The 12,267-nt window shown below is 46.9% G+C and overlaps 1 protein-coding gene across 1 annotated transcript; it reads right to left on the bottom strand.

The window, feature by feature from the left end:
* Positions 1–257: 257 nt before the first annotated feature.
* On the bottom strand, positions 258–10,386 carry LOC123163063 (starch synthase 1, chloroplastic/amyloplastic-like). The gene is made up of 15 exons (NM_001405978.1): positions 9,736–10,386; positions 8,415–8,770; positions 7,422–7,499; positions 7,215–7,339; positions 6,051–6,132; positions 5,794–5,967; positions 5,611–5,692; positions 5,419–5,510; positions 5,233–5,295; positions 5,062–5,151; positions 1,590–1,714; positions 1,396–1,504; positions 1,267–1,319; positions 1,112–1,151; positions 258–905 (listed from the first exon to the last, which is right to left on the bottom strand). Exons 1-15 carry the CDS (start codon positions 10,049–10,051, stop codon positions 747–749), a joined length of 1,944 nt encoding a protein of 647 aa, NP_001392907.1. The 5' UTR covers positions 10,052–10,386; the 3' UTR covers positions 258–746.
* Between the last annotated feature and the right edge of the window lie 1,881 nt (positions 10,387–12,267).

Here is a 12,267-nt window from a genome sequence, read left to right on the forward strand (position 1 = left end):
AACTGAAGGAAAAACAGTGGCGGGTGGAGACCAGGGGTGCAGAGACTAGATAACCAGGGGTGCACTAGCCTCTTCAGCGACATGTGCTTTGTGTGTCTGCTGCGTTTGTTTTAGGATCTGGTTCTTATGTTTACTGTCAGGCTTTGTCCCTTCGTTTGTGGATTATGTTCAGTTATGCCGCCTGAATCTTTAAGCTTTTTAGCTGCTGTTAGATTTAGTAGTTTATAAGTAGATCTGAACCCGAGACCTGCGCTGGATGCTGTTATTTTGGTGGTTTCGTTAATGAAATCGGAGGAAACCCCCTCTTTTGATTAAAAAAAAACAGCAGCAAAGATAAAATTCTCCAACAGGTCAAATATTTGTCAGCTAAGGACAAGACAACATACACAGAAGGCAACAAACTTCACAATCACTAAGGCTAAAGAGTCACCAGTTGGTTTCTGATTTCAGCTGTAACACGGACAGAGAGGCTGCCATCTGAGTGGTGCTTTGCTGTTAACCATCCTGCAGCACATCCCTTCCTTATTCCCCAAAACTGTAACTGTCGTCCACCCGAAGCTGTCACCGCCGCAGCAGCACAGCCGTCATATGTTCTCGAACCGGCGAACCAAAGCAAGCAGGCGCATTGCGACTCTACTGTAGCAGGACAACGCAATGTACAGGGGTATCCTTCCGGGCCGCGGAAGGATGAAGAGGATGTCTTCAGAGCTCAAGGAGACTCGCACTTGGACCTCCCCAGTCCCCGTCTACATGACGTAGGGTTGGTCCACGAAGGCCCACTCGAAGATCTGCTCGTACTGCTCGGCGGCATGGTCCCACGTATGGTCTTTCGTCATGCCTCGCTTCATGAGCCCCTCCCAGGACGGCTTGTGCTCCCTGAATGTCGACATCGCGGTTCGCAATGCCTGCACAATGGTCAAAAGGTAAATTTTCACTTGGAACAACCCGGCATTGTCTAGTTAGTTACACAGATCGCAGACACTAGACGCCATTCTGGCCCCCATCGGAGAACCAAACCATGGTATGAGTTATCGTCACAAAGGGGCACTAAGGTACCATGCTACAGCCAAGATCTATCCTATAACCGGACAAGAGCTCAGCAAAAACTTACCCACAACATCTTGTCCACGGTTAGCGGTGAGAACGCCCACCTGCAAGTACAGAACAGTAACAGTTAATCATCACAGGTTGATTTATGGCGCAATGTACCCCGAAGACATTGCAAAAAGATACACTGAAAGTTAGCGAAACTTGAGCAGTACGTACCCTGTACCCTCCTCTCCTTTTGCACCAAAAGGGTTGAAGGTCTCGACTGTGTCCTGTTGAATACACGAGCCAATTAGAACATTTGCGTTGGAGCCAAGATAAGGTTAATTTTCAGGGCAGTTGTCTTACTCGGAGGCCCCCAGTTCCATGAACTACAGGAACTGTACCATATTGCATAGCATATAGCTGATTAAGACCGCAAGGTTCAAATCTCGATGGCATTAACAATATATCGCAACTGCACAAAAAGAGAGACATAAATGTTTTGAACATTATAATATATCCAAGCTGATAACGAAGGTCTTGTTAAGTTCTCGGCATACCCTGCAGTTATTCTGTGGGAAACTGGAACACTAAATCCAACCCATCCACGGAATTTATCCTTGTAACTCGACTCGGTAGATCTCATCCAGCCTTCAAAAATTGGATCCCCAGATCCAAGCATGACCTGTAAAAGGGTAAAAAGATACCACTGATCAACTGGATCTAGTTGGCTACAACAACAACAACAACAACAAAGCCTTTAGTCCCAAACAAGTTGGGGTAGGCTAGAGGTGAAACCCATAAGATCTTGTGACCAGCTCATGGCTCTGGCACATGGATAGCAAGCTTCCACACACCCCTGTCCATAGCTAGTTCTTTCGTAATACTCCAATCCTTCAGGTCTCTCTTAACGGACTCCTCCCATGTCAAATTCGGTCTACCCCGCCCTCTCTTGACATTCTCCGCACACTTAAGCCGTCCGCTATGCACTGGAGCTTTCGGAGGCCTGCGCTGAATATGCCCAAACCATCTCAGACGATGTTGGACAAGCTTCTCTTCAATTGGTGCTACCCCAACTCTTATCTCATATATCATCATTCCGGACTCGATCCTTCCTCGTGTGGCCACACATCCATCTCAACATACGCATCTCCGCCACACCTAACTGTTAACATGTCACCTTTTAGTCGGCCAACACTCAACGTCATACAACATTGCGGGTCGAACCGTCGTCATGTAGAACTTGCCTTTTAGCTTTTGTGGCCCTCTCTTGTCACAAAGAATGCCAGAAGCTTGGCGCCACTTCATCCGTCCGACTTTGATTCGATGGTTCACATCTTCATCAATACCCCCATCCTCCTGCAGCATTGACCCCAAATATCGAAAGGTGTCCTTCTGGGGTACTACCTGCCCATCAAGGCTAACCTCCTCCTCACACATAGTAGTACTAAAACCGCACATCATGTACTCGGTTTTAGTTCTACTAAGCCTAAACCCTTTTGATTCCAAGGTTTGTCTCCATAACTCTAACTTCTTATTTACCCCCGTCCGACTATCGTCAACTAGCACCACATCATCCGCAAAGAGCATACACCATGGGATATCTCCTTGTATATCCCTTGTGACCTCATCCATCACCAAGGCAAAAAGATAAGGACTCAAAGCTGACCCCTGATGCAGTCCTATCTTAATCGGGAAGTCATCAGGGTCGACATCACTTGTTCGAACACTTGTCACAACATTATCGTACATGTCCTTGATGAGGGTAATGTACTTTGCTGGGACTTTGTGTTTCTCCAAGGCCCACCACATGACATTCCGCGGTATCTTATCATAGTCCTTCTCCAAGTCAATGAACACCATATGCAAGTCCTTCTTTTGCTCCCTGTATCTCTCCATAAGTTGTCGTACCAAGAAAATGGCTTCCATGGTTGACCTCCCAGGCATGAAACCAAACTGATTTTTGGTCACGCTTGTCATTCTTCTTAAGCGGTGCTCAATGACTCTCCCATAGCTTCATTGTATGGCTCATCAGCTTAATTCCACGGTAATTAGTACAACTCTGACATCCCCCTTGTTTTGGATGATTGGTACTAATATACTTCGTCTCCATTCTTCTGGCATCTTGTTTGCCCGAAAAATGAGGTTCAAAAGCTTGGTTAGCCATACTATCGCTATGTCCTCGAGGCCTTTCCACACCTCAATGGGGATACAATCAGGGCCCATCGCCTTGCCTCCTTTCATCCTTTTTAAAGCCTCCTTGACCTCAGACACCTGGATTCGCCACACAAAACACATGCTGGTCTCACCAAAGGAGTCGTCCAGTTTAATGGTAGGAGTCTCATCCTCCCCATTGAACAGCTTGTCGAAGTACTCCCGCCATCTATGCTTAATCTCCTCGTCCTTCACCAACAGTTGGTCTGCTCCGTCCTTGATGCATTTGACTTGGCCAATATCCTCGTCTTCCTATCTCGGATCTTGGCCATCTTATAGAAGTCCCTTTCGCCTTCCTTCGTGCCTAACCGTTGGTCGAGGTCCTCATATGCCCGACCCCTTGCTTCACTGACAGCTCGCTTTGCGGCCTTCTTCGCCATCTTGTACTTCTCTATGTTGACTGCACTCCTATCCCGGTATAGGCGTCTAAAGCAATCTTTCTTCTCTTTAATCGCCTTCTGGACATCATCATTCCACCACCAGGTATCCTTATCTTCTCTTCTCCGTCCCCTGGACACTCCAAACTCCTCCGAGGCCACCTTACGAATGCAAGTCGCCATCTTCATCCACACATTGTCCGCGTCCCCTCCTTCCTCCCAAGGGCCCTCCCTAATGACCCTCTCCTTGAACGCCTGAGCTACCTCCCCCTTGAGCTTCCACCACTTCATTGTAGCGACTTTGGCACGCTTATCCTGCTGGACAAGAATCGGAAAGCGGAAGTCAGCAACCACCAGCTTATGCTGGGGTACACCACTCTCTCCAGGTATCACCTTACAGTCCAGGCGCGCACGCCTATCTTCTCTTCTCGAGAGGATGAAATCGATCTGGCTAGAGTGTTGGCCACTACTAAAAGTCACCAGATGTGATTCTCTCTTTCTAAAGAGCGTCTTAGCTACAATCATGTCGTAGGCTAGAGCAAAGCTTAAGACATCTTCTTGATTCTTGATGCCATAGCCAAAGCCCCCATGTGCCCCTTCAAAACCTATGTTAGATGTACCCACGTGGCCATTGAGGTCTCCTCCTATGAAGAGCTTCTCGCCAATCGGTACACTCCTAACCATGTCTTCCATGCCTTCCCAGAACTCCCTCTTGGTGTTCTCATTGTGGCCTACTTGCGGGGCATACGCGCTGATAACATTGAGAACTAAGTCCCCAACCACCAGCTTGACCAGGATAATCCGGTCCCCACGTCTCTTGACGTCTACCACTCCATAATTAAGGCTCTTGTTGATCAAAATGCCTACGCCCTTTCTGTTTGCATTTTGCAGCCGTCCCCGTGTACCACAGCTTGAAGCCGGTATCCTCCACCTCCTTCGCCTTCTGTCCCCTCCATTTGGTTTCTTGGACGCAAAGGATATCAACACCTCTCCTCACCGCTGCATCGACTAGCTCCCGAAGCTTCCCTGTCAGGGACCCTACATTCCAGCTACCTAAGCGAATTCTCCTAGGCTCGGCTAGCTTCCTTACTGGATCTGTTGGCTACAAACTGCTAAAATCACCCTGGGTCCCCTTTCTCTTAGTCTTCAGCCAATGATGAAACAAGAAATGTTGGAATGGATATAAGAGCATGTCTGCAGTTCACCAAGCCAATTTTATTGTAGAGTATGTTTGTTGCGCGCACGCATGTGTTTGTATGCGAAAACATGTTGTTGAGTGTGTTAGATCACATAGACTACAGGACACTCCAGCTATAGTGGCACTGCATGGTCAGTGCTACACATATATTTATTGCCTCCAACTTTGTTTCAAAACTTGCAGTAGCATATTACTGATGTTTGATTTAATACTCTAGTCTCAAGAAAAAGAATATGAACTTACAAATTGCACGTCCTCCCTCATGAGCTCTGGAATGGCCATTTTAATGAGATCAATGCCTTTCTGGTAATCCAGTCTTCCAATAAAGCCAATCTGTGAATCAAGCTAATGAGATGATCGGCAAGTTTTTTTTAGGGATTTAAAAAATATATATCTTAGGGGTTGGTATCTAACCAGAGGAACATCCTCCCTTACAGGTAAACCCAACTCCTTCTGCAATTCAGCTTTACATTTGGCCTGACAAGTATGCCAAACCACATAGGATTAGTTAGTGAGAACATCATGGGAGGCAAACTAGCAAAGAAAAAGAAAGTGCTAGATCACATATACATGTTATTATATAGGGTACTATCCACACACCTTTCCAGAGAGGTCATCGACAGAATAATGATGAGGGAGACACTTGTCTGTGGTGGGGTTCCAATCATTAATGTCAATTCCATTTACAATTCCTGCATACCGAAAGAGCAAACTGAATTAATACTTGCAACCCATCCATCTATTTCTGTAAATATGTTTCAGAAGAAGATAAGTGGATTCAAATATAGTTACCATTCAATACACTTTTTCGGGAGCTTAAGAGCTCATTGAGGCCCTGTCCACCTTCAGCAGTTGTGACCTCCCATGAATAACCCTAGAAACAAAAGATTAAATCATTTCTTAATTGCGTGAAAGACAGGGCAATTGAACTGAAGAACATCCCGCAAAGAAAAAAGAGAAGTATGAGTATTTCACCTGACTGACGGTCACAATCCGATCTGCTGTCACAACTGCTCCTTTCAAAAAGTTAACTGCCTCACCCTTGTCAAGGGCATGCCTCCTTGCCCATTCTGGAAATACCCATTCTAAAGCTCCATACCATTCAGGAGGCAATCCCAGATCAGGATATGTACTTGCAGGCTCCACACCCTAATGACATTGAACAGTATGACGATACGTGTGAACTGACTTACAAAGCCATGTACAGATAATGAGAAGTGGTAGACCCAAACCTGATGTGCTAAATTATGTATAACAAGGGTGCTGCGGGAATCTCTGTAAACACCGTATGGTCTATATTTTGCAGCAAGAAGGCTGAATAAAAATGACTGATGTCAGCAACAAAGTTGATTATGTAATGAAAACCAATTTAACATGCAACACTGGCGACAAAAAAGGGGAACACGACATGGCAAACAGCACAAGGCAAAAGGAAATATGCATCTAACATCGATACTTGTACAAAATAATCCACCTAGCCAACATCAAGCAGCTACAATTCACCATCTCAAATTGCCCCAAACAAGTAGTGTCCAAACATGCTGAACCATATTCGTGACTCGTATAATGGAACAAATGAATTGCCCCATAAGCCTCACGTGGTTCTGACATGTCCTAATTCCTAAAATGCATGCACCATGATCTACCCAAAACACATGCATATCATGACCGTTACTTTTATAGGTGTAACTGCAAATTACTGTGTGAAAGCTTAGGTGGTACCCAGGGTCCGCAAGATACTAAAATCATCAAAACATGCATTTTTCAGATTATCTGAAAATTGGCAGCAGCAGACCACCAGTCCACCCCCTCAGCCGCGAGAAAAGGTACATCTCCAGTGATCATGCTCATAGTTTGGTGGATTTGGAAGCAGCGCAACACTGTCATCTTCGACGAATCGACCTTGCGCAGTCTAGCACTGCTAGCTTACTTGACACAATCAAGGCTGAGGCCCGGCTGTGAGCGAAGGCAGGGGCAGTGGGGCTTGCATCGCTTCTTCCGGCAGCGCCTAGTTCTCAGGGGTGCGGTGTTGTAATTTTGTGTCCCCTCTTTGGGACTGTACATAAACTCTTTTTCTATCAATGCATCAAGACACAAAGCTTTAGGCATTTTCTCGGGGAAAACATCAGATTAGCTACGAACTGGTGAAGTGCAATCTCTGAACTTGTAAATCTCAAAACACATTATGTTTGCCACAATAAATGTTAACTAAAGCTAAAGATAATTGATTGAGGAAATCCTTAAGAGTTATTCCCTCCGGTAACTTTTAGACTCCATAAGCATATATGCAATATAAGAACAGACATGAAAAAAGCATAAAAGAAATGTAGACATGGGCACACTGCAAAGCAGAGAATGAATAAAGGATTGGACTTTCAGATCCACAAACAACGTACACTGGCACAAGGCTGGCATGCCAATCGTTCACAACAAACATGCAATTCTGTCCATAAATATATCCTCCCAATTCAAGGATTAGTGGGGCCTCGCATGCAGCATAGCAAAGGAGTGTGTATCTGAACTGCACGACATAGAGCAGCCGGTCAGCGAGGTGGTACAACTTATGACTTAGTCAACTAGGAGCTTAGTATAGTGTAATGTACCTGATTATCACCAAAAGCACCAAAATTATCTCCATATAAACTTCCTGGTCTGTGATATGACGGATGATCGACAAACACCTGAACAAAAGTGTTGATTGAAATGAGAATAAAAATAAATAGCCAAAATAAATGCAAGCATTAGGCACTTGCTGTTTAGAATAAGAAGTAAACTTATGAACAACTTAACATCTATGTCAACATAGGCACTCTTGTAAGGAGCAAAAAAAGTATCAGTGGACAAAAATATCAACAGACGATCTGTGGGCGGAAAGCCACTGTTTCCGAAGTTCCTGAGAGCTTCTAAAATGATCTTCATTTAGTAAAACAATGGCAATAGTTTGGGGTGCTGTCAGTCACAAGGCCCCCCTCACCTTTTGGTGTCGCCGCCTTAGCATGCTTTTTTTGGTTCTTTTGCCATTGTTAGCTCTTTGAAATAAGTTTGTTGCTTTCTATCTATATGACAACAGAGTGCCTGCCTTTTATTAAGGGACAAAAGTGTCTTCCTTGCACCCACATTTTCTCCTTAGAACAATGATGGTGCACTGAATGCACAGTACTCCCATGATTGAGGCCAAGATAAATGTATATACTCTTAAGAGCAATTGGCAGAATAAAATTGGTACTTTATGATTTTACACCTTATTCACATGAAGTGCTTGGTGCAAACAGAAATGCAAAATCATGTGCAAGCAGTGGTGGCACTGCATGGCTGTGGGCTCAGCCAACCTACAATTTTTTTCAATAAAATAAACTTTAGTTATCAAATTCCACGTATTAATCCCTGAAAGTTAAAGGCACCGACACCAAAAATACTAGGCACATGCATGACTTCCATGGGTATATCATATTTTGACCTTCATGCGCAAGAGTACAAGGGAAATAACAAGAAAGTATGGAGATCACATATGTCTTTGCAGGGCTAAAAGAAAGTGTAAACAAGGATAAACAGTTGCTAGAATTTAACAGAGAATAAGAAGGTGATTGTGTACCCACCCAATCGACGTTGTCTCTATACTCATGAAAAAAGGTCACTTCATGTGATCCCCCAAAGCATGGAATCTTAATGTGCTTCGCAGTGTATAATGCCTTTGCATAGTTTTTATCAGAGGACCCATTTAAGTATCTTGGCATTACAACCATCACTCGGTGACCACGAGCAGCAAGAGCAATTGGTAACGAACCACAAACATCTCCCAACCCCCCTGACTTTGCATAAGGAGCAGCTTCCCCAGTCACAAACACGATGCTGCGAGTAACTTTAGCTTGAGGTTGATCCTTGGCATCCATGATCTCAGAATCCTGCTCACTTGCAGCCACAATTATGCTGTCAATGGAATCCTCAGCAATCCCTGGTTGCAAAATGGAAAATATTCATATGGTATATTTGTCAAGACCAGAGTTAGGACAGGCATTAGCAGAACATGATTAATTAATACTTAGAAGATCACATTCTTTAAAAATTGGCGCAACCTGCATTCTGTTCTTGGCTAGATGCCAAATTCAGGATGTCTAATATACTACACAGCAAACACAAAGTAGCAACCCAACAAAGAATCTAACAGAGAGTGAGCTGGGTCTAGTACTCTGCAAAGCACACATGATCCCAGCCTCCCAGGCGCCCATGTGACTTACTGCATGGGCCTCCCATTTCATTGAAAAACAAGACAGTAATACAAGGGTCTTCAATTTCGATACTACTTCTGTACTCAAAGGTGGAAGCTCTTCTAGTTCCTGTCATATAAAACAGAAAGAAGCATTGCATTCCTTGAAGAAGGGGGCTCATGTGCATGTCCACTACCCCTCAAAAAAAAAATGTGTATGTCTATCAGTAAAATCAGTTGAGTGCTGAGAATATACAATTGGAGACTCATAAACCCCAGTGTCATGTTAAGATTTTCCCATTAAGTACAGGGACTCCACCATTTTTGGTAATAATACCAGGCCAAGCAAAAGACAAACTCCTCAATTTAACTACGTTCCCAACATGCGTGCACTTGGCCTAGCCTTTTCAGTCTTCTTTCTAGTAGTACTCCCTCCGGTCAGTCGAGTGATATGTCTGCTGAGACCCAACCACGTGCACAGGCCCCGATACATCGGCGGTGCACCGCTATCGTATCGACACGCCACCCCAATCAATCATCTCACGATCCAATAAAACGTCTAGAAAAATCTATTGATCTGCCCGCGTCGGTCTCGATTTCTATCTAGTATGCTGGTAAATCTGTACGGCTGATGAACAACGGACGTAGTATCAAATATATACAACTGAATGGACTGAACATCCGTCACGAAGAAATCGATTGAACCGCGGTACCTTCGAGCAGGAGGTCGGGCGCGAGTTCCCCCACGCCGGCGTCCGGCAGGGGCGGCTGCGTCGGGGCCGGCGACTGGGCGGGCGCGGGCGGCGGCGGCGCGAGGAAGCCTGGCACGAGCGGCGGGGCCAGCTGCTGCTGCTGCGCGGGGCGCGCCGCGGGGCCCTCCCTGCTGAGCTCGGCGACGTAGCGGCCCCGCGCGACGCGCCGGAGCCGCGCGCGGACGACGCAGGCGGACGCTCGGGCCGCCGTCGCCGGATCGGCGCGCAGGCGGACGCTGGGGGCGAGGCACCCGGCGCCGACGCCCGTCGCCGCCATGGGTGCGGGCCCGCGGAGCAGAGGAGGAGGTGCGGACGGGCGGACGGTGGATCGCCCCGCGCGCTCGGTGCGGGCCGGGGCGAAGCCTCTCTCTCCCACTGCGGTGCTGCTGCTGCCGCGGGGCGCGCTCCCCGGGGTTTTAGTGCGCTGCCTGCGAAAGCGGATCGGGGGGTTTGCCTGCGCTGCCTCGCCGAGGCCGAGGTGGTGATGAGCGGGGCGCGGGAGAGAGAGAGAGAGGAGTGGGAGTGGGGCAAGGCGAGTGGAGTGGCGCGGACGGGCGGAGGGACGGGCGGACGGAAGAGCAGCTGCGGTTTTCAGTGGCTGTGTGCGGCCCGTGTCTGCACGGCCATATCTGGGCATCTGGCTGGCTGTCACGGTTTGCTCGTGAGCGGCGCGTGGTATTTTTCTTCCGTGGTGACCCCGGAAAGGCGCGTGCGTTTTCGGTTGGGCTTGTTTTCGTTTGCGTGGAGTGCCGACATGTAGCGTACGCCGGCGAGAAGCGAGCTGGGCCGTCCGAAATGAGAGGCTGCCTCACACGCGAAAATGGATCCAGACAATTAGATGGTTTTTTTAATTTATCATAGACAATTGCATGGGTTTTTTTTTTGAAAATAATTGCATGGGTTTTTTAACTGGAACACCATGCATTCCATTCCCGCAAAAAAAAAAACACCATGCATTCCATTAACTAGTGGATGCGGTTAAATTACCGGCAAAAGAAAGATAATACTAGTGAAACTTCAACGGAAATGGGGGCCGCCCCTTGCTCGAAATAAAGAGGGAAAGTGCATTCTTTTTATCAAAAAAAAAGATGCCCTCAAACGCATTCAGTTTATTTTGCGTTCTCCCATTTTTCAATAAAGGCGGATGTTTTGTCAATTTGGCGGATAAAACATCGTAAACGACTCGGCAACACCAACCGTAACGCAAGCGGTTGTCGTTGCTTTTGCCAGCTATATTTGGCGCAAGACGTGTACATATCCGGAGACGTGAGAGTGACAACGTTTGTTTCCGCCATCTTTTTCGGGGTTCACGTGGCATGTGGCGTATTTAACAACAGTACATATCGTGTGGTTATTCAGCACGGCATGACGTGTCGACGTTGAGTGTTGTCGATAGTGCTTCTACCCTTTCTCTAGTGTGTACGATATGCGCACGCCTGTATGGATTTCTGATACGTGGGTGTTGTTAACGACTTTTCTTTCCTGCTTTGCAATGAATAAACACGAGGGAAGCCATGGCGGGTTCAAATGTGTGCCGTTCATTGGGTGGAGAGAATGGATGAGTCGACTCATAGGGGTACGAGAACATCCTTTACATGCAGAAAAATAGACTATTTTGTGCAGTAATGGCTTCTTCCTTGCCAAGCAAGCCCCCCCCCCCCCCCCCGCACACACCAAAAAAGTACTGCAAAATGAATATGGAATCATCATATATCTCTACTCCTAATGAAGCAGTTGGTAGGATTGCGTCCACGGTTATTATTCGTCTGGTTTATTTTCGTCCGGTTTATTTTCGTCTTTCCTTCCACCATCCCATGTACCGAAAGCCAAACGGATCAGAACTTTCCATGTGGACACAAATTATTTAGTAATGTCTTTATGGGAGAGAATCAATCATGATTAATCTCTAATCAATATTTAAAAATCAAATCTAAATTAATTAACTTACCATAAGTCGGTCAATCACTGATTAATCTTTCCATACGTAGTCAAATTACATCAAAGGAAATGTTTCGATTATAGCAGTACCCTGCTACAAACCGAGCGAGTCGGGCTTTCACCCCGCACCGCACGACTCTTCTCTCCCCCTCGCCGCCTCCCGCCTCGGGCCGCTCGCCGTTCGTCTTCCCGAGGGACGCAACCGCACCACCGCGCTCAGCTGCTCCCTCACCTCCCTCGCCGTCCTCACCCGTAGGACGCCGCCGCACCTCTCCTCTGCATCACCCTGTTGGCGGGATCCAGGTCACGGGGCTGATGACCTCATCATCTCTGACGGCGGATCTGGTAGTCGGCGAGGAGGCCGAGCCTCATGCTTCGGCCACAGCCACCCCGACCTCGTTGTATGTTCACCTCCTCATCCACCCCCTTCCCTGTCCAATTTTGCTTTATTTTGGTTCGTCTTTCATCCCGTCCAAACCGGACTTTTTACCTTACGATGCCCGCCTCCTATGTTTCTGCATTAACTAACACGGCGTCGCGTGATCATGGAGCAGC

This window comes from Triticum aestivum, chromosome 7B (genome assembly GCF_018294505.1).
Source record: "Triticum aestivum cultivar Chinese Spring chromosome 7B, IWGSC CS RefSeq v2.1, whole genome shotgun sequence".
In the NCBI taxonomy this organism is placed as follows: Eukaryota; Viridiplantae; Streptophyta; class Magnoliopsida; order Poales; family Poaceae; genus Triticum; species Triticum aestivum.

Excerpts from the sequence above, each read along its gene's own strand:
- LOC123163063 (NM_001405978.1), bottom strand. The coding sequence starts at position 10,051 with ATGGCGGCGACGGGCGTCGGCGCCGGGTGCCTCGCCCCCAGCGTCCGC. Across the intron at positions 5,968-6,050 it reads TACATAATTTAGCACATCAG|GGTGTGGAGCCTGCAAGTAC; the intron begins GTTTGGGTCTAC and ends CAATGTCATTAG. Across the intron at positions 906-1,111 it reads CCGTGGACAAGATGTTGTGG|GCATTGCGAACCGCGATGTC; the intron begins GTAAGTTTTTGC and ends ACCATTGTGCAG.